The sequence below is a fragment of the Artemia sp. Qi Xiang Cuo genome, chromosome 8 (genome assembly GCF_049724085.1).
Source record: "Artemia sp. Qi Xiang Cuo chromosome 8, ASM4972408v1, whole genome shotgun sequence".
Classification (NCBI taxonomy): Eukaryota; Metazoa; Arthropoda; class Branchiopoda; order Anostraca; family Artemiidae; genus Artemia; species Artemia sp. Qi Xiang Cuo.
In genome coordinates this window covers 78,673,833-78,697,189 of record NC_142801.1, presented here as the reverse complement: position 1 = coordinate 78,697,189, position 23,357 = coordinate 78,673,833, and the positions used below count along the sequence as shown (strand labels likewise).

The 23,357-nt window shown below is 34.4% G+C and overlaps 1 protein-coding gene across 4 annotated transcripts in view; it reads right to left on the bottom strand.

Moving 5' to 3' along the window:
- Positions 1-12,683: 12,683 nt before the first annotated feature.
- LOC148949826 (uncharacterized) overlaps positions 12,684-23,357 on the bottom strand; it is a 35,410-nt gene continuing 24,736 nt past the window's right edge. Inside the window, exons 4-5 of one of the 4 annotated variants that reach the window (XM_089093801.1) lie at positions 20,000-20,170; positions 12,684-14,894 (exon numbers count right to left, since the gene is read on the bottom strand). In XM_089093801.1, coding sequence (XP_088949927.1) covers positions 14,377-14,894; positions 20,000-20,170 — 689 coding nt within the window. In that variant the 3' untranslated portion in view covers positions 12,684-14,376. The remainder of the gene's footprint in view (positions 14,895-19,999; positions 20,171-23,357) is intronic. The other 3 variants (XM_089093802.1, XM_089093800.1, XM_089093799.1) reach the window with 3 other exon arrangements.

The following is a 23,357-nucleotide window of genomic DNA, read 5'->3' as shown; positions in this document are numbered from 1 at the left end:
ATGATTGTTTATTTAATTTCTGTTTGTTTTGAGTTTCATTTACTCTTTAATAGTAATTTTTGGTCGTTTTGTGTTTGAATTGTTATAGGTTTTTATTTCTGTTGATTATAAGTGTAATATGATCTTTACTTTTCTTTGAACAACTTCTTTTCCAGAATTTTGTTTAAATTGCTTTCTGTTCGTTTTTGATTGCCAGGGTTTCAAGTTTTTCATAATTCTCTATTTCAAATTCAAATTTCTTTTTTGACATCGAATTTTTATCGAAGTATCAAAACTAGCATCATTGTAGCAAAGTAAAAAAAATAACAATAAGCAAGTTGCATAAATTACAGTCCTTGTCCCATAAATCAGTATATCCAAGTATCAAAGTGTCAAAGTAATAATAGGCCACTTCCATAAGTTACAGCCTGTTCTCCGGAGCTGGGGGGAGGGGTGTCCAACCCCGGAATATGGTTATTTAGCCTTTGGACTATTTTGAACGACATGGCTATAATTTTTTTCAACCGGATGCCTTGGGGGAAAAAAGGGAGAGGGGGGAGGCTGGTTGCCTTTTGATCACTTTTGACTCTGAAAAAAACTAGGAGTTTCAATTTCCGATCAAATGAGCCTTTTTTAAAGTTAATAAGATCACCACAGTCCACAAAAACCATATATGTTAACAATTTATGTTAAAAAGTCATATATGTAACATTTCCATACGTTACAACCCTTGCCCCAGCCCCAGAGGCTATGGGGGATTTTTCAACCTTTAAGTTACAGTTATTTAAATTTTGGACTGTTTTGAACAAAACGGGTATTTCAAAATGTTGATCGGATGCATTAGGGAGATAAAGGGCGCAAGGGGAGGTTATTTACCGTCTGGCCATTTTTGACTCTTAAAAACGGCACCAGAAATTTTGATTTCCAATCAAATGATTCTCTTTCAATGTTTATACGACCACATCTTCCATGAAAACTTTATATGTTAACGACGGGAAATTAGCATAACTTATAGCCCTTTCCACGAGGGCTAGGGGGTTTTCAAACTTGAAGCCATAACTGTTTGGCATATGGACTATTTTTAACAACATGGACAGGTCAAAATTTTGATCAGAAGCATTTAGGAAAATAGGGCGTGTAGGGGAAGGTGGGGGGGGGGGAGACTGTTTGCTGTCCGATCATTCTTGGCTTTTATAATGGAGCTAGAACTTTCAATTTCAAATCAAATGAGCCTACCCAAGGTTTACATGACCACCCCTTCCATAAAGACCTTATATGCACTCGGGTTATAACTTACAACAAATACCCCCGGGCTCTGCGGGGTTGCTATATGATAGCAATGACCGAAGGCATTGTTAAAAGATCTTTGGACAATTTTGAACAAAATGTAAATTTCAAAATTTTGATCGGATGCATTGATAAAAGGGGGCGCGAGAGGGGGTGGGAAGTTTTTGCCCTCTGATCCCTTTTGACTCTTAAAAAGGAACTATAAATTTCAATTTCTAATCAAATATACTTCCTCCACAGTTTATACGACCTATTCCACAGAAAATCTCATCTGTCCCTGAGGCATAACTTCAACCCTTGCCCCCGGGCTCTGGGGACTGTGTTAGCCCCGAAAACAATTTTTTTTATATTTGGGCTATTTGGAACAAAATGGCTATCTCACAAGTTAGATTGGAAAAGAGGCCGGGGGGGGGTATAATTGCCCTCTGATCACTTTTGACTCTATAGAAGCGAAACAAAGCTTTTGATTTCCAATCAATTGAGCCTCCCCCAAAGTTTTTACGACCAACTTTTCTTTCAAAACCTCATATACCCCCGGGGCATGACTTACAACCCTTGTCCCCGGGCTCTGGAGGTTGTATCAACCCCAAAGGCATTGTTATACAATCTTTGGACTATTTTGAACAAAATTGCTATCTCAAATTTTCAATCGGATTCATTAGGGGAATAGAGGGCGTGGGGGGGGGGGGCTGTTGCCCTTTGACCACTTTTGACTCTAAAAATGAGGAGCTAGAACTTTCAGTTCCCAATCAAATGAGCCTCCTGCGAAGTTTAAACGACCACCTCTGTCATAAAACATTATGTGCCCCCACGGCTCCGGGGGCTGTGCAAACCCCAGAGGCATTGTTAAATATTACATGGACTATTTTGAACAAGATTCCTATCTCAACATTTCGATTGGATTCATTTAGGGGTAAAGAGAAAGGGATGGGGGGGGGGTAGTTGCCCTCCAATCATTTTTGACTCTTAAAAATGGAACTAAAACTTTCCAATTCTAATCAAATGAGCCCCTTCGAACTTTATACGACCACCCCTTTCATAAAAACCTTATGTGCCCCTGGGGCAAAACTCACAACACTTGCCCTTGGGCTCAGGGGGGGGGAGTGTCAGCCCCGGAGTTTTTGTTATATGATCTGTGGTCTATTTTGAACAAAATGGCTATCTCAAAAATTCGATCGGATACATTTGAGGAAAAGAGGGCGTGGGGGGGGGGGTAGTTGCCTTACCGTCACTTCTGATTCTGAAAAGAGGACTAGAACTTTCGATTTCCAATCGAATGAGCCCCCTCAGAACTTTATACGACATCCCCTTCCATAAAAACCTTATATGCCTCCGGGGCATAACTTACAACACTTGCAGCCGGGTTCTGAGGGTTGTGTCAACCCCAGAGTTTTTACTATATGATCTTTGGTCTAGTCTGAAAAACTGGGTATCACAAATTCAGTCGGATACATTTGAGGAAAGGAGGGCTTGATAGACTAGTTGCCCTCTTATCACTTTTTACTATTAAAAATGGAACTAGAACTTTCAATTTATAATCAATTGAGCCCCCTCTGAAGTTTATACGACCGGACCATAGCTTACAACATTTGCCCCGGGCTCTGGGGGGGGGGTGACCCTGGATTTTTTGTTATCTGATCTTTGAACTATTTTGAACAAAATGGCTATCTCAAAATTGTGAATCAGCTGCATTTGGGGGGAAAAGGACATGGTGATGGGGCTACTTGCCTTCCTACCACTTTCAACTGTAAAAAAGGGAACTAGAACATAAGTTTAAAATGACCTTTACTTTTCTTTGAAAAACTTATTTTTCGGAAAGTTTTTTTTTAATTAATACTGGTAAACGACAATCACAAGGTAAAAAGAATAGCCAAATTCGCTTTTCAAGTAAAAAAAAATGATAAAATCAAAACAACAAGAGTCAAAAAGCTGTAAAGAAACAATTTATCAATAATAACAGCATGGATAAAAACAACAAAATAAAAATAAAACCTGAACTTGAAATTTAAAAACTATAGACCAGAGTTCATCACAAAGGAACAAGTGCTGAAAACTTTAGCGTGAAGAGCAAGGTATTGAGGAGGGGGGCAAACCCTTCATACATGGAATAATTTCCATTCGTTTTGATTTTTAACGTCACTCCTTACTTTCAGTTCAATAAACTTGTTGTTTTTATTTAATGCCAGTTAAGTGCGGAGTCCCTTTGCTTATATGTTTAATGCTTCAATTGGGAAAGTCTTGTCTGGTACACGACCTTCTTGCCTTTAGGTATTCATGGACGTATAATATTAAGCTTACGCTGATGTATCATATTATCATATTCAGCTTATGCTGCTTATACGTCATATTAAGCTTAGGATGTACCATATTAAGCTTCTGCTACTTCTCATTAATCAAACTGAGGAAAATTTAGTTTGATTCGGGCCGATCTGTCACCGCTTTATTCGCAAGCATTGGATTACTGTTAAATTTTTTCAAAGGTGAATACCTAATTTTCAATGGAACTGGTTCCACCCATCCCTTGCCATTGTAGCTAACTTTGCATAGCACAAGTCCCATCTTTTCGATGGCTATGAATTTCTGTTTATAGTTTTCTAAGCTCTTTTCGTTTTCAAAAAAATTCAAAATATTAAGAATGAACGTTATCTGGGGCATTCTAAAATTGTTGGAAACTGTGGGCATTTCTAGCAGCAAGCACTGACAAAATTGTACTCCAGTTTCTACGATACTTCTGTGTTATTTTGTGCTGGGGTTTAAATACTTCTGAAGAGAGGTGACGTAAAGAGGGCCAAGAAAGATTGTTATTACTATTTGGGAATGCATTATTTCCAGATATTGAGGAATTCGTTAATAACGAGACTAAACAGTTCAAATTCAGGTCAGGTTTGATTTGTCAACATACTTACCATGTTTTAGGGCAGCTTATTAAGGAAGCATTAACAAAGCTATACTCGAGTTCCTACGATTTTTCTGTGTTATTTTGGGGAGATTTACAAGACAAATTAATATTACTGTTGTAAATTTTTTGCTTATTTGTCATAATCCTTTCCAAATCGGAAGTTAATAAGTCAATATCAAGCTACATATATTTATTCTATCCTTAGAATTGTTAATTTCAAAATAAATTAATTATACGCCAATTCTTTAGAGAAATTCTTACGTCTAACTCTTTTGACAAATTTTTATTTTTTGTGTTTTTGTTTAATAATTTAATTTGTCGAATTGAAATTTTTGTTTTCTTTCTTTTTGTGTTCCATATTTTTCCCTTTTGTAGATGGTTAAAAAAAAAAAAAATATTCATTATTATTATGATTAGATTATATTACATTATATTAGAGTTTGGTCAATATATTTTCAAAGCTTTATACATATTACTATATTTCTTTAACATGCCTTAGGAAGATAAGTCTTTAAGAAATTCTTACGATAGAGGTCAGCGTGCTAAACACCCCGCGCCCGGTTTACAATGTTGAGACTACTACTACTACTGCAACTAAAAACTCACTGTAGCACCAAGCCGCCTGAGTAGTGTTGCAACTGGTAAAATTGGTCACGGTGAAATGTAGTATCCTACGTATTTTACCGTAATTTTACAGCCCCCGTAGAATTATCAGATTACCTATTTTACGTAATTTATGTATTTTACGTAAATTACGTATTTTACCGGTATTTTACGGATTTTACCGGTATTTTACGGATTTTACCGTTATCTTACATATTTTACTGACATATTTTACGACGCCCTGCAATTTTCAGAGCACAAAAGCGTGAAGAGGCTGTCAGAAAAATAGTGAATAAGATTTTGTTTTGTGTATAGCTGTGTTCTCTGGTTTAATTAAATAAAAAAAAACAAGTTTTTTAATTGAAAGTTAGGAGCGACATTAAAACTTAAAATGAACAGAAATTATTCCGTATATGATAGGGACTGTCCCCTCCTCAACCCTAATGAAGATTGTAAGGAATAAATATCAGCATATGTATATTAAACTAACAATGCAAATTCATTTGAATTTTTTTCAGTAAAGTACAAATTATATTCTGGCTGTTAGAATCAGCCAGAATATATGCAACGAAAAGACGAAACTCTACGCGTCTTGAACAGTCTTGGAAAGTATAAACAACATCAAATTGAATATTTGATATATAATGATATTAATTGTTGAAAAATCCATCAGTTCAAGAATTTATTGGTTTTCAATAAAATTAGTTTTCAGTAAAGCGCCAATGACGCAATTGGTTTTAGACTTTTACAGTGAGAGAAGGAGGCGATACCCAAACTCTTGTTTGCAGTGATTTTTGTTCGTTTCAAACTTGATTTTCATATTCAATTTAAGTTTCACTCGTTTTAAGATTTATTTATTCATTTACATTGATATCTATTGTATGTTTTTTTGCATTTATTGTTTATTGAGTTTCTGTTCGTTTTATTTTTTTTTCGTTTTAAGCTTGATTTTCATATTCAATCTAAGCATTACTCGCTTTAAGATCTATTTATTCATTTATATTATTACTTGTTGTACGTGTTTTGCTATGATTGTTTATTTAATTTCTTTTCGTTTTGGGTTTAATTTATTCTTTAATAGTAATTTCTGTTCGTTTTGGGTTTGAATTTTAACAAGTATTTGTATATGCTGAGTTTAAGTTTAAAATGACATTTAATTTTCTTTTAGAAACTTATTTTTCGGAAAGTTTTTTTTAATTAATGTTAGGGAGGATCTTCCCATGGAGGAATTTTTCATGGGGGAAAGGACATTGCTATGAAGGGGGCACCGGATTTCCCAGCATTATCTAAAAAACGATAAGAAATTAAATAACAAAACAAACAAAATTTTCAACTGAAAGTAAGGAGCACTTCAAAACTTAAAACGAACAAAAATTATAACGTAGCCTATATAATTGGGGTTTTCCCCTAGTCAGTACCTTGCTCTTTACGCTAAAGTTTTTTTTAGTACTTTCATAAGAGCTATTTATTCTAATTAACGGCCTTTGAACTTTAGCGTAAAGAGCGAGGTATTCACTAGGGGGCGAAACCCCTAATATACATAATAAAAATATACGAATATAGAAGTTCGTTACGTTACGTGGTTTGATCCATAAACATGTTGTACTGATCTGCAAAACTGCTTATAGCATCTACAAACACGAACTCAATGCTGAACGTAACTAATAGAAATGCAGAGAAGACGGGTATAGTATGTTAAAACAAAGCAGTGGACAAACAAAATTAATAAAAGTAATGTTTTTACTTTTGAAAACTTTAATAAATCAAATAATATTAACATTTTAATTACTAAATATCAATATATGTAGACCCGCCACTGCGTCGATGAGGGAAGACCGGCGGCGGCGGGGCCAAAAACAGCGCGTCGCCGTCCCACTGCCAGTAAGATGTCGGTGGCGCGCCACCGGTAAGATGTCGGCGGCGTGCCGCCGACGCGATAGATGTTTACCGCAAACATTAATGTTTTCATCAGTCTTTCTCAAATCACAACTTAAATTTACAACAGATTCGAGCCTATTCATGAGTTCAAAACTTCACAAGTCGCTTGCTGGAAACTGGTCCTCTTCGTTATTCATCAAGAGATGGGCGCCATTGTCACTCGAGCGCAACGTTATGTGGGGATATCGATGTCGCTTTCGTCACACCAATTCGTTTTAGTGTGAATCTGCATGGTACATATGAATGAATGTTTTCAAAGTAAACTCGTTTCATCAATAAGAACAAAAATGGATTGGACGCATGTGCCCCTCTCCCTTTGGATAATAAAACTAAACGAGAATCACAAGGTAAAAAGAATAGCCGAATTCGCTTTTCAAGTAAAACAATGTTAAAATAAAAACAACACGAGTCAAAAAGCTGTAAAGAAACAATTTATCAATAAAAACAGCAAGGATCAAAACACAAAAATAAAACTACAACCTGAACTTGAAATCTAAAAGCTACAGCTCAGAGTGCATCACAAAGGAACAAAAAACGGAAAAAAACAAACAATAACAATAATTATTGTGATAATATATGAACAGATAAACAAAGAGACAAAGAAGTCTTATCTAGTCACAGGCAGATGTCAAGAATTGCTATGTCGCTCCTTTACATAAGAACTTAAAGCAAATTCAGCTAGGTGTGATAAACGGGGAAATGTATTCAACTGAAAATAAGGATTAACATTAAAACGCAAAACGAACAGGAATTATTCTGTATATGAAGGGATTGCCCCCCTCTTCAATACCTTGCTCTTTACACTAAAGTTTGACTGTTTGTCCAATTATTGAAGAACAGCTCCTGAAACACAAGGGCCGTTTAACTAGAATATGAAGCTTTCTTAAAAGTGCTAAAAACCTTAGCGTGATGAGCAAGGTATTGAGGAGGGGGGCAACCCTTCATATATGGAATAATTTTCATTCATTTTGAGTTTTAACGTTGCTCCTTACTTTCAATTGAATAAACTTGTTGTTTTTATTTAAAACCAGTTATGGGCTGAGTCCCTTTCCTTTTACATTGAATGATTTTATTGGGAAAGAACTAATTATCAACAAACTTTTATTCTGATAAAAAATCATCGACTTTGTTTGGGTCAACGGTACTTGCCTGTTAAGCGATTCACGTTCAAAAATTATGCCGTGTAAAATCTGCAAATGTCCGGTTTGACTCTCTGGGATCAGTTATGATTTGTTTATTTTCAGTGAGAAAAACTATGATGTAGCTATATTTTAACTAAATATCAATTAGTACGTGGTAACGAACTGTTTGTAAGAAGCAATGCGGCTCAAAAGCAACCGAAACTCTAAGAAAAAATGTCTTGATAACAATAAATAAAAAGGATTGAATTTTTATGCTTATTCAAAATATGTAAAATTCATCAAATTTAATCGGTACCCATCAAAAGTTATGAGCCTGAGAAAATTTGCAAAAAGGGGATTCTGAAAAAAGGGGACAATTTTTGAAAAAAAGGAGGAAAGAACCCCAAAAACATCAAGTGATCTTAATGAAATTAAATCCATCCATTTTGGCATACCAGAAGACCCTACTGTAGAGGTTTCAAGCTCCTATGTACAAAAATGTGGAATTTTCAATTTTTTGCCAGACGAAAGATCACGGATGCGTGTTTATTTACTTTTTTTTTCAGGGTGATTAAAACGAACCAGTAACAAGTGAGAGAGACATTTCCTTCAGCATTGTCAAATAATCTATTAACTATGTTTTTGAGAATGACTTAACCCCCCATAGTCCTTGGGGGAACGGCAGCAAGTCATTAACTTTGTCCATTGTTTACATCTAGTATTGGTTATTGGGAAGTATACAGACGTTTTCAGGGGGGATTTTTCTAGTGTGGGGTTAGTGGGTGCATGGTTACATGGAAGAATCTTTCCATGGAGTACTTTGTTATAGGAGAAGGGAAGATTCCATTGAGAGGGAGCCGGATTTACCAGCATTATTTAAAAAACAATCAGAAAATAAATGAGAAAACAAGTTTTTTCAACTGAAAGTAAGGAGCAACATTAAAACTTAAAACGAACAGAAATCATTACGTAATTGAGGTGGGTCAACCCCTCGTCAATACCATACTCTTTATGCTATAATTCTTTTTTTGTACTTACAAAAATATATTTATTCTAATTAAACGATCTGTGATTCAGGAGTCATTCTTATAGAATCTGGACAAAATTCGAACTTTAACGTAAATAGCGAGTTGAGTGAACAAGCTAGAATGGGATTTTGCTTTGGTGCATCAGATTTTAGTACTTAATTAAAGCAAACATTGAAATAAGAAATCTAACCTTGGGAGTGATATTGCAGAACAGCAACTGTAAGCTGTACTTCTTCTGGAAAATAAACCAGGCTTGAAGAAACAGAATAAAATCTTGACTGAAGCATTGACAGAAGAGAAACTAATAAAGCCGCTTCAATAGACACCGATGGAAATTCTTTCAATAATTCAAGCATGTGGGGCTATTTTCCATATTTCCATGCATTATATTCTGCAGTGTTCTTTCAATATACAAATAATATAGTTTATAAGGTTGCTGACGTGTCGGCCTTGCCAGTGTCTCCACTAACCCTTATTTTTTCGGTCAAACCAAATTTCCTTGAAAATAAATTGGTTTTTCTAAAATCTCCCCAAAAACTAACGTTCATAAATATATGAACAATAAAACGAAATGAAAATTGTTAATTTTGAGGATATTTCAGACAACCTGATTTTTTTTTAGGGGAGACTCCAAACATTTTTGGATACTGGAAACACAGGACAATGCAGAGAACACATGGCTGGGAAAGCTTCAACCATCACATGGCTGGGAAAGCTTTTAATGTTGTGCATGATAAATTACACCCTTGTTGGCTAGGTTTTCATTTATTCTGATGATCATAATATATCCAGATGATTTGGCATTATGTGAAATTTTAAAGCAGCAAAGACGATCTAGGGCAATTAATCGCTCCGTGGGCAACAAAAAACAAATAAACACGCATCACTGATCTTTCTTCTGGCAAAAAATACAAAATTCCACATTTGTGCAGATAGGAGCTTGAAACCTCTGTAGTAGGGTTCTCTGATACGCCGAATCTGACATTGTGATTTTCATTAAGATTCTATTACTTTTAGAGGATGTTTCTCCCTTTTTTCAAAAATCAGGTAAATTTTTTCAGGCTCGAAAGTTTTGATGAGTAAGACTAAAATTAATGAAAGTTACATATTTGAAATCAGCAAAAAAATCCAATTTTTTGATGTATCTATTGGTATCAAAATTCCGTTTTTTAGAGTTTCGGTTACTATTGAGCCCAGTCCCTCTTTACTTACAGTTCGCTGCCACGAACTGTTTGGCACACAGCTATAGGAATCTATGTTTTTTTTTATTATTTTAGCGAAGGTTAGTTTTGTATAGCCGCTTCGTATTTGCGCCATCGTTTGCTAGATGGTAGCTATCTACGATTGCTAGTTGTAGTAGCTAGATCGTCAACTTAGGGTCTTTAACTCAAGTAACAGAAATAAACACTTAAATTTCAAGTTGAGAAAATAATTGTCTTTTTTTTAAGACAATTTATTTTAAATAATTGTCTTTCTTTTTTTTAAATAATTCTTTTTTTAATAAAGTCTGAAATTACCGTCACGAGTCTTTTATTTATTTGGTATGGATAAAAAAATATAGAAAACAAAAACATCCCAAATACGATGATACTTTTGAAACCAATATAAAACCTAGTTCACGTGACCCTAGAGTGCATGAAGAGCACTTGTTTTGCATGAAATTGAAAACACAGCTATGGGAATCCATGTTTTTTGTTTTTATTTTAGCAAAGGTTAGTTTTTTTTTACCTAAGCCCGAACTTACCGTCAAAAGTCATTTATTTGAGCCTTAGAGTCCGCTTGGCCCTGGAACGAACTGTTATAAGTTCCTAGTCACTCAGATAAAGCTTTCTGGGACTTTTTTAAGGCCCCATTTGCAAAGGAACCAATATTTTTTGTTTGTACTGTGGCCTCATAGCCAAAGCCTCAATAAGGCCAATCATATACTAATTTATGTTTTTTTTTTGGGGGGGGGGGATTACGTCCTCACTGTTTTTGTTCTGTGCAAACCTCTTGCACCAGAAACTCGTGGATGTAGGCCCAGGTAGTAAAAAAAAATCGTGATGTTTTTTTTGTGGCCAAATTTCATGCAAACCAGTAAACATTCTTTTTCCACTGGGGTCTTGTCAGTCCATGTCAATTATAGGTAACTTTGGCTCGTTTTGGGGCCGCACGGTTCAACAGGGTACTTCTTTTTTTTAATTAGGTCCCAAACCACTAAGAGGTAGAATCTTGTTGGTAAATTTCCAGACCCCCCAATAACCTCCTCCTTCTGAAATTAAATTTGACTTTCCCTTTGTCCATAAACAAACACGGATATTTCAGGCTGATCGAAATATTTTTTTTAGCCTATTGTGGAGTAAAATGAGTTGAAATGATGTGTCACTGTTCCGCCAAGATATTTGAAGATATTTTTTCATACATTATTTTGTTGTTGGTTTACAAAAGCAAAAATTCATTCCCTGATACTTATGGACGTAGTTTGGGAGCTATTGGAAAATAATGTTTTTGCTCCAAAAGCATTTTAGGACAAACCAATATTTTTCAGTGTTGGGGATTGAAAGGTCATTTCCCATTAATCTAAGTCCGAAGAAACCAAAACTGATATCAGAATTGGAAAATTCGATCGCTTAGTACCCCATTTCCACCCACGCAAGGTCAGAGGGGGATGAAAAATCAGAATCTTAATTTGTGCAGTATTTGGTAGATTATAGGTCGTTTCATATTAACTCATATCTGGCGAGGCTGAAAATAACGTCAAAATTGAAAAATTCCTTCACTTAGTACCCACTTTCCATCCTAGACGAGGTCAGAAGGGATAAAAATACCATTTGTGGTATTATACAAATATAAAATTATATCAGAATTGAAAAATTCCATTGCTTAGTTATCCCTTTTCCACCCTTAGAGAGGCCAGAAGGGGCAAAAAAAAATTTGTGGTATTATAATATAATACATAATTGACAAAAATGGGGTAGGCCTACTAAGTGATACAATTGTTCAATTCTGAAGTTATTTTTGTTCTTCTCGGACTTGAATTTATTAAAAACGACCTCTCAAACGAAAAAAACATTGCAGAAATATAAATTCGAGATCCCTCCCCCTCCCCCCCCAAAAAGGTGTTTTTGAGTATGGCCGATTTGGAAATGTTACTGAGCAAATTTCTGAACATTTTGGTGCCAACAACATTTCTGTTGCTCAAATGCCGATGTTTGGCTTTTTATTCTTGGTTTTACTGGACTAACTTGTTTATCCCAAGCGCATATAATGGCCAATCCCATAATAGGATACCTTAGCTGATACCATTACTAAAATCCCGTTTCTAGGGATGTTTTTCTCTAAACACAGACAAGTAAAAAGCTGCATCCAGCTGGATTCGAAATACCAAGAACCAGATACCCTTATTTGTCCTGGAAGGTTCTTCTGGTGTCATACAACTCAACTAGGAAATAATGAATATTAAATTAAGGAATATACAAAGAAATTTACGAAAAAAGAAAAAAAAATGTAAAGAGTAAATTGAATAAATTGTAAACATAATAAATTGGCATCGTTTAAATGTTCGATTAGTTCCACAAAAGGAGCAAAACTATTCCCCAAGATGAACGAATCAATTAATGAATTTAAAACAAATAAACTATTTAGTAGAGTTCAAGGGCAGCAAATTTGCAGAACAGCCTGAGGGTTAGGTTGGCAGTGCAATTGCCATCCTTTTGTCATTGTGAGGCCACCAACCTGATTCTTTTTATGGAGAAGCTAGATGACTCATATCCAATATACACAGCAATCTTTTAGCAAAAAAATATTTTAATCAGATAAAAACAACAACAATTAAATAAAAAAGTGCTATGAATAACAATACTCAATGGCAAGTAGCTTAATTAAACAATAAAGAAACTAAAATACAAAATTGTGGATATATTTTAAGATATATTGTCGCAATGAATAATCTAAAAATGGTGCTAAAACAGCCGGTGTTGCAATTAGTGGAAGGGTACAATTCAAACAGATTGCGAAAAGGGATGGTTGAGGGGTTAGAAAGCTTCAAAACCAGTTAAACATCCAGAGAGATTTTTCTCGTTGGGCAGCATTGAGTGCAAGTTTAAAATAGCCACAATTATACTGGTGTCTCAGTTATGGACTTTAAACATACCTAGTCATATATAATTAATAAGTCCTATTTTGCTTATTTTTCTCGCGCCCAAACGTTAAAGTTCTTTTACCCTATCTGATATTTGGATTTAAATTTCTAAATTTAGCTACAAAACGGCTTGAGTTTCAACACTTTTAATTATTTATACAATTTAATGCATTTCAAATGTTTAAAGAGGCACAGCCTAGAATCAACAATTATTTAGGTGCCTTTTTAAATTATTTAGTCTAACATATTTTTTAAATATTTACAAAAGCAAGTGATATTATTCTTATATGCTTGAGAATTGTGTCTCATTTTTGTAGCTTTTTTCGTAGCCAGATTTCAACAATCTACTTCATCTTACAAAATTTTTTGCATTACTGTCAAAACATTCCCACAAATATGGTAATTTCCTGTAAAACAAACAAAAACCTTTCTGTGTTTATTTGATATGAATGTTGATATGAAAAAAAATTAGTCAAGATCTACTTAATATTTACCATTGTAAGTTCGCGTTGCTACTTTCGAATTTAGTTAAGGAAACTAAACACAAAGAACAGCTTTTAGAAATTTCTAAATCTCTTTCTATAGCCTTTTTTATTTTGTTTCACCCTTTTTCTTTAACCTTTTTATTCTCTTCATCTTTACTTTATACTAAAGATGTGGACATCTATCCGAGCGTTGCCTGGCTTTTGTGGGTACATTTTTGGATGCAAAAACTCCCTGGGATCCAAAAAATTTATGAAAGTAATTTGCTTTTGAGAATTAAAACAAAATCAACAATGCATGTCATAGTTCACTGATCAGCTGTTAAAACCCCTGATTGTTAGGGCTCATGAATCGATGTTCTAATTTTACGCTATTTTCACTTTTTCTTATGGCTTTCACCCGTGGAAAAAACAGTTTCGGATATCAAGACTGTAGAAAGTGCAGATTCGAATGATCAGCAGTCGGAACACGTGCTTTTTAAAGCTTTCAAATCGTTGGAAAACGTTGCAGCTTGATTATATCATATATATAAATAAAAACCGATCAGCAGTCAGAACACCTCATTTTTAAAGCTTCTAAATCGTTGGAGGCAGTTGGAATTTGATTATATTATATATATAGAAATGATAAACGATCAGCCGTCGGAATACGTGATTTTCAAAGCTCGTAAATCATTAGAAGCAGTTGGAAGTTGATGCAACTGCTTCCATTTGTATTGCTTCCACAATTTATACAACATTACTCCTATATACCATGAGTGTCGCGTACCGATCCTACCAGTATTCAGTTTACAGTGATAGCACTAATGGGGTTAGCCATCTATGAAAATCACTAGTACGTAACGAAGTTTTTATTTTCAACTACAAACCAATGGGGTTTCTCCAAGAAAGGGTTGTGAGATGACAATTCAGATTCGGCTTAAATTGAAAATGCTCTCTTATGCACTTTTTTGTGCTCATTCAAATTGCATGATTGAGAAAAACATTTTTTGCACACATCACATTTAAACGGTTTCTCACCAGTGTGCACCCTTCGGTGTCTAACCAAAGAACTTGAATAAGAAAAGTTCTTTTGACATACATCACATTTATAAGGTTTCTCACCTGTATGCAGTCTTCGATGTGTATTCAACTGAACCCACTGAGAAAAGCTCTTTTGACATACATCACATTTAAACGGTTTCTCACCTGTGTGCAGTCTTTGATGTGTATTTAAATTGTCCGCTCGTAAAAAACTCTTCTGACACACATCACACTTAAACAGTTTTTTTCCTGTGTGAATTTTTTGATGTCTTTCCAATAGTGAATGGGAGGGAAATCTTTTATCGCATATATTGCACTCATAGCCTTTTCTGCACTTTTTCCCATGCAAGCCAATATTAGAATTTGAAGCTTCCATAAGTGCATTGGCAGTACTTGATGATGTATCTGCGCCTCCTATAATAAAATAAATAAAGGACATGGAAAAAACCTAAAACGCTACAATAAAACTATCTCATTCATATATTATACCCTAGAGTAATGATGCTCACATAAAAAATCAAACGAAAAAAATTCAGGCAAATTAAGAAAAAAATATATTTAGCAAAACGAGAGGCTTGAACAGATTCAGGTCTATTACTAAAAACATTATAAAAATAAAACTCCAATTATTTATTTACAGATATTACCATTCAAATATTAAAAATGTCCCTCTGTTAAGAAAAAGAAAAGAAGGACACTTGTACTTGCAATTAATTAAACATTAGATTAAAGGTAGATCTAATGGTCTAAGGATGTGTCTTTGTTTGCTGATATTTTGAAGAAAACAATAAGGGATAAATTAAAAAAAGTAGCCTGAAAATGCACCCCCCCCCCCCCTTTCTTAGATAATTGTATTTAAAAAGAGCCCATACTAAATCTGAAATTTCTTTATTACTTAATTCTCTTTTAATATTGCCATTGTAATTAACTTTTAGAACAGGTATTTCTATAAAGCAGAGGTTTCATGTAAGGTGTACACAAAATCACTGGGATCCAAAAAGATTGAAGAAAATAATTTTTTTGTTGAGAATAATAACAAAATCAACAATGCAGGTCAGAATAACAATCAATAATGCAGAACATAGTTCACCAATCAGCTGTTAGAACACGTGATTGTTAGGATAGTTGAACTGTCAGAATAATTGTGAATATTAAAAAAATCATCAATACAGGTCGCAGTTCACCGATCAGCTGTCAAAACACGTGATTATTAGGGCTCATGAATCGATGTTCAAATTTTACGCTATTTTCACATCCCGTTTTGGCTTTCACCCATGGAAAAAGCAGTTTCAGATACCAAGAATGTAGAAAACAGTTGGAACTTCTTTAAATTATATACATAAAATAACTGATCAGCTGATCAGTTGTGGGAACGAAAGAAAGGCGATCAGCAGTCAAAACACGTGATTTTTAAAGCTTAAAGCTTGATTTTAAAGCTCCGCCAAATTTTAGAGAAATATCTGGAATTCGGTCGCGACCTGTATCAGCTCTTCATCGACTTTAGGCAAGCATTTGACCTTATTTGGAGAAATGGCCTATGGCATATACTCCTCCAATACGGAATCCCACATAACCTAGTAGATCTTATCAAAGAAATTTATTCTAATTTTATGGTTCGTGCCATGACTACTGAACGTCTCACTGACAGTTCCTTTACGTCCGCAAGTGTCCTTCAACGGCACCTCTTGTCGTCGCATCTCTTCAACCTTTTCCTCATAGCAGTATTATCCCTGGTAGAAACAATTTGTGATGCACATATAGGGGGTGTTCAGGCAGATAAGCTAGCCTACGTCGACGATATCGACGAAATGGCTGAAACACCCAAAGATCTACAAGCCATTGCTAACAACGTCCTTTAAGTCACTAGTTCTTTTAGATGGAACATAAATGAATAAAAAACAAAGGCTATGTGCCGCTCATTAAAGCTGCAGAAAAAAGCTAAGCCAGACCTGAAACTTAATGGAGAGAGTATCCAGTGAATCGACGAGTTCCCTTACCTCGGTAGTCTGATCACCAGCGACAAACGTCTATCAAAAGACAATAAAAGACGTTTTGCCCTCGCGAGTTCCAGTTTCAAGGCCCTTATGCCAATATGGCGAAACAAGGATTTGTCTCTGCGGCTTAAGACACGACTTTTCTATACCCTGATCATCCCCATTGCAATCTCGCAGCATTTGAAACTAAGTGCCTCTGCCACATCGCCGGGATCACTTACCTTGATAGAATCCCAAATGTCGAAGTTCTCGAGCGCCTTAAAGTACAACAAACAATTCTCATGAAGATCCAGCTCCAGCAACTTCGATGGCTCGGTCACGTACAACGGATGAGTCGGTCCCGTCTCCAGAAAATAACATTCGAAGGCCAAATTCACGGTTCTCGTCCCCGTGGTCGTTCCCCGAAAAGGTGGAAGGAAAACTTTGCACCTCACTGCCTCTCGGACCGTCTTCGCCTAGCAGAAGACCGTGAAGCATACAAAAGGCACATCCACGCCATTACAAAGAAAGAGGCCCAAAGACGACCTTCAAGGACGGATGGGACTTAAGTCAAATCATTGGAAGCAATTGGAACTTGATTATATCATATGTAGAAATAATAACCGATCAGCAGTCGGGACACGTGATTTAAAAAGCTCATGAATACTTGGATAAAGTTGGAACTTAATTATAACATATATAGAAATAATAATCGATCAGCAGCTGAAACAAGTATAAGCTCATGCTTATTGATTTTATTGTCTAAATTCTATCCAAGTTGATTCTAAGGTGAGCTTTCAACGTCCTTGTAATCAAAGTTCGACGTTCTACTGCTTTTCGCCGTAGCCTAGTGCCGTTCAGAGTTTACTCGAGCAAAAATGCAAATCAGCACAACGGTGAATGTGCCGGCCATCAAAACAAATTTTAAGCAAAAACGGCAATTAAACGGCGATCAAAAACACAGCTTATCTTCGCGAAACTCTTCAAGGGACAATTTGAAACGTCCCTTCTAGACAAAAAAGCCAGTTTAGCCTTTAGAACAACGAGATGAGACAAGATAAAAATTCCGTCTTCAGATTAGTCTAAATTCAAAGTTTCGTCCACTTGTCCGTCCCGGTTATTTTTTCAAATAACCCATGTTCCAATGTGTTTTATTCTATGAACTTATTTATTATGTATCTATGTATTTATGTGTTTGGTGTCAGGTTGAACTTTAAAAGGTCCTGAAAAGCCAGGAAAATTACCCAAAGGACCATTTTCGCGTTTAGAAAACAAAAGAAAGTTTAGAACGCCCAAAACTTCCTCATCGTGGCTTGGTAAAGCGTCTTCAACTTTTAAAACAAAATATAATTCAAATTGACATAAAAAAATAATCAGTAAAGCTTACTAAACAAATTCAACGAAACTTATTTTTATTATATGTTAGTCACGAGAATTGATAATAATAAACAGCATAATAGCACTCTGAGTTTTCAGGTTCTGTGCATTTTTTGTATTTGCTTTTTTTTTTCCTTACCACTTTGTATTGAAGAAATTTCGAGTGTCGTTTTTTAAGACTGTGAAATACCCCACCAGAACTTTGGGTCAAGGGCTATAAGTTATACGAGTTTTGTAGCCCTATGAGGGCTAAAAGTTATACATGTTATCATATTGATTTTGTTATTTCGAAATGGAGATATATTTTATCCTCGTACTTGAAAAAGGCTATGGGTATGTGGGTCAAAATTTTGAGAAATAAAGAAAAGAACAAAGAAACAGTATGTGTGTGCAAAATGACCAAAGGGCGTATCAGCAATATTTCAGCAAATAGTATATGGTATAAAATTGAAACTTTAAGGGATACAACTTCTAACACTGTTACTTCTATTGAGGTGAATAAACAAAGCTTGGGCTTATCCAGACCGTAAAAGGGGCGTCCACGTAACACCCAAGGTAAAGCTAAAGGTACTACGCAGGAATGCAGGCCTGTCGTCAATGGTTTGTAGTATTCCAGGTCGAAACTTCCAGGACTTTAACAACTACTACTGCTTCTACAACTGCTGAGCTGAATCGAAAGAAATTGATTTAGGTTCTCAGATTATCATAGATGCAATATCCCAGGAACAGAACAGAGTATTAAGTTGAAATTTTCCGGAAAAACTAAAAGATATTTATAAACTAAATCAAAAGATAGTATATGAGATAAGATTGCCAAAAAGGCGTAAATGCAATATTCAAGGAAATACTGGAGATATTGCGTAAGAACTTTCATAGCATGTTTTAATGATGTTGAAGGAAATCAAAAGTTACTCCAAGTTTGTCAAATGTTTGTGTGTCACTCCACTATAAATGATATAGGCCTATCTTTTATTTGGAATTTTTTTTTTTAATTTTTTCCCTAAAATTTCCAAATATTCTAAAGGATTTTGGGATTGCTAGCTTAGAAACTAGAAGAATTATGAGAATAAATCTTTCAGCAATAGACGTGAGACATATAATACATTCAGTGCCGATGTTTTGAAGCCCTACTAACGAAAACCGAATTCGGCGGTTTGTTCAAGTTAGATAGCATTCGATATATCATATTAATCTTTCGACATAAGCTAATGGCATTTTTTGGCTTAAATAGCAGCCCAGGGTATCTCCAAAGCAGGTATTTTGGCTTTTCTACCTCCCCCTTTTTTAATCCCAGCTGAGGGGCATTTTGCTATTCTAAAAATTAATTGGGTTAGGATAATGAACCTTCCAGGAATGGATACTGAGCTTTAATGCTCACCTAGCAAATTGATATTTTCTAATGGTTGAGGCATGGCTTGTAAGATTACTAATGCATTACGATTTTTATGATTACTAGTACATTAAGCTTGTTAGGATCTGATGTATTTGTAAATTTTTGTTGGATTCACATATGAATACAACTCTTTTAACAAATGTACATATAACTGAACAATAAAAAATCTAAGCTACACGTTAATATGTTAGTTATTAAAATTCTTGGAGATTCAAGACTTCAAATTATTTATCAATTGACTTACCTACAGGGGAATATTTCTAGAAAGACCAATTAAGCTATCCTATTTTGTTGTATTTACCCTATTAGTTGACTATTGAAAAATTATATTAGTTTTTTTTTTATTCTGATTTGAAAAACATCACTTTTCTTAATTAAAAAAGTTGTACAGCCCCAATGATTATTGAAACACCTGACTCAATTGATACGCGTAAAATGGGTGGTACAAGTGTTTTTTTCTGCTTTCAGTGTAAAAATGTCAATTTTTGGCATTTTTCATTCCACAATTCAGCGTGGCAATTAAGGAGAGAATTTACATGATCAAAATGATCTTAACATTTTAATTACCACTGTTTAATTAGACAGGGAAAAAATATGTTTTCAGTTTGATACTCTAATCGTATACTTCTCTGCCACTAAAATGCGCAATATGTTATCCTCGCGATATAAACTTGGAGTAGACTTCAGACATTTTTAAAATTTTCTAGTTCGTTTTTGGAGCAAGTCAGGTGGGTTCTGGACTGAATAATAAGAACAAAAAATGTCCGAATACTCACTTTCATGATCAAAAAAATTTGATCGAGGCTCAGAAGGCTTGAAATTACAATTAAGCTGTTCAGATACACCAGAAGAAACCATCAAAGAAACATCTTCATGTTTGGGTGATAAAATAGGATAATTCCATCCAATAATATCTTCACTAAAATTTGGGAATTTTTCTTCATCTTCTAAAGAAAATTGAAAGTAAATCAATCTTAAAAGCCTCATAGAAGTAACCCTTCTAGTAGTACAAATTATGAAGAACAAAAAATAATCATTACATGATGCTTCCAAAATTAGAAAAGAAAACTTAATAAAAAATAAAACCGAAAAACAGCAAACAACTGTCGAATCAACATTTTGACAGACGAATTCAGACACTTCAAACTCGACTTAAGGGGAATTTCATACTCATATCCCAGGGTTAGGAAATATAAAGTTCGAAGATATAGAATTTATTTACTTAGGGAGGAAGGATGGGGTGAATAGGCCTGGAGTAGGCCTTGAATACGGATACTGCTTAGTCATGTTTACTTAGGGAAGCTCATAATAATAGAATTCTAGTTGCTCATTTTATGACTAAAAAGTTAAAGATATCATTCCTAGTAGTATACGCCCCTGTAAATCGAAGTAATGGAAATAGTGGTGACCCAAATTAATTTTACACACAGCTGAATTTTGTCCCAGGTAGAAATATTGCAATCACATTAAGAGATTTTACCACCCAGGTTGGTAGAAATAGGGATAGATTGTATCCTGGCATGGATGAATTTGTCGTACGAAAAGAAAACACTAATGGTGGTTCTCCTTGCAAACAGAAGGGTATCCTAGCATACGTACATTTTTCGAAGGCAAAGAAAACTATAATGAATACAGACTGCCGCAATTTAGTAAGTATTACAATCTAGTTACAACCATTACAATATCTGGTTATAAAATGGCCCATAATTTCACATGGAATTGACATGATAGTAAGACAGCTACCCTTAATGATTATGAAATTTTAAGCGACTGACAGGATCAATGCCAGGGAATATAGAAGTGCTGTTATTGATGTTAAAAGCAAAGATGATCATCTAGTAGGCTCTAGGATTAACCTAAACATAAAACTTAGGAAGTGTAACTACTTTCCAGGAAGCTATGACGTTGGCAGCCTCCAGAATAAAAATTGTAGAACACAATGTAGAAGATGAATGGAATAATCTTAGGAAAATAGTTAGTGAGCTCGCTGATGGTGTCTTTGGGAAGAAAGCTAGAAATGCTATATCAGTGAAAATGCTTTATGTTTAATAGAAAAGAGGGACTTGTACAAGAAAAATTTGAGTAATAGATCGAATGAAATAAAGAAAGTGGAAAGCATTAAAATATTAGTTAAGGAAGTTTTAAGTGGAGGCCATCGCTAAATTGCTGAAAAAAAATTGTGCCACTTTGGATATGAAGGATAATTTATTTTGTGAGAATGACTTACTGACGAAGCAAAAAGGATTAAAAAATACAATGCATCTGATTGCGCAGTAATTAGAGCGGAACATCCTCAGAATGGTTCTGGTTTGTTGGTATATCAACTCCCTTTGCTACTGCAAATAATTCCTGTTTGTTATTATTGTTATTTTATTATTATTTTATATTTGTGTTGATATTGTTATTATTTCCTGTTATCTTCTCGTTTAGTGTTATTATTCATTTAAAATTTTGGTTTTTCTGGGCTCCAATTATTCATTGATAATAGTTTATGGTCGTTTCAAGTTTGTATTATTGTCAATCATTATTTTCATTCGTCATAAATTTAATAAATTTTCAGACATTATTTCCACTCGTCATAAATTTAATATGGCTCTTAATTTTTCTTTGAAAAACTTTTTCAAAACCATCTTTTAGATGAATCTAAAAAATTAGAACAGCTATTCCTAACATTCTTCCCCTCTAACAATCTCACAAAACAGCAGAAATTTGAAAAAATAGTCCAAAATATAGTTTATTTGACCAACATCTATTTTTTTTTAGATCTATATTTGGCAAATTGGCAAAACGGCACATAAAAGAACTTGAATTAACTTCCAGGTATTAACACTTTTGCTGCTACAGCATAATGAGTTTGTAATCTAGTAGCTCTGTTTATTATATGGACATATTATTGTCATCAGTGGATTCAGTAAACAAAACTTTGAGCAACCAAATTAAAATAAAATTATTTCATAGTACTCCTGTCTAAGGGTATCTCGGATGTTCAATAATGACTGAATTAAAAATTATAAAATCATACATTTAGGAGAGGAAATAATGACCCTTACCATTGGATGTAGGACATCTATAACTATATCTAAATAGACTCTATCTAGAACTACACCATATAGAACATGGTATTTAAAGAATACAAGGATACCTACAAATAAAAAGTAAAACAAAGTATTATAATTAGTTGTGGATCTATATCTAGACATCTATATCGAAAACTATATCTCCATATTGATAAATATCTAGATAGAAACCTAGATAAAATAAGAAAAACCAAAAATATTCGAAGCAGGAGTGGATATTCACAGTTAAACTTAAAGCAGCATTTTGTCGTCTTAAGCAATAGATGTTAAAATATATTTGATAAAGAAACTATCGATTATCGAGTGACATCAAATTATTGCACTATTATGATTATTTTTTTTAATAAAAAAAATATCCCTCTTAGGCCAAAGAGTTTATAGTTTTATTATAATGATAAACAAATGTGATGCACAAAAACTTAACGCTCAATATAACCCCTTTTGGCCGCATAGTGCATAATATTATTATTCAAAATGTGCAAAATCTATATTTCTTATATTGATTCCTTCAAGAACCTCCAGTGTTCCTTAGAGTAGCAAGTGAGAGAAGGTTTAAGCAAAAAATTAGGTTTGGTAAAAGAGTTTGATGGGTTTAAGCAAGTAATTACTCTTGTTTTTCATATACTAATCAAAATTCATTAACAAAAAAAGGGAATTACAAACAGTACATACTCCTTCCCCTTACTTTTCAATTAATTAAAAAAAAATTTCCACCGAACAGAAATTAACATGAGTATGGCTCACAACCCTTATACCTTCTCAAGGCCAGAACATAATTTGCACTTTACTGAGAAACACAAATTTAATGTTTTTACTTTTATGACTTTAATGAATGAAAAATCATTAAGCTTTTAAGAAATAAATATCAGCATATGTATGTTAAACTGACAATGCACATTCATTTGTATATCCAAATCAAATTAGTCTCATCTGAAGTTTATACAACCACCCATTCCATAAAAACCTTATATGCTCCCAGGGCATAGCTTACAGCTTTTGCCCCAGGACTCTGGGGGTTTTGTCAACCCTAGAGGGATCGTTATATGTTCTTTTGAAA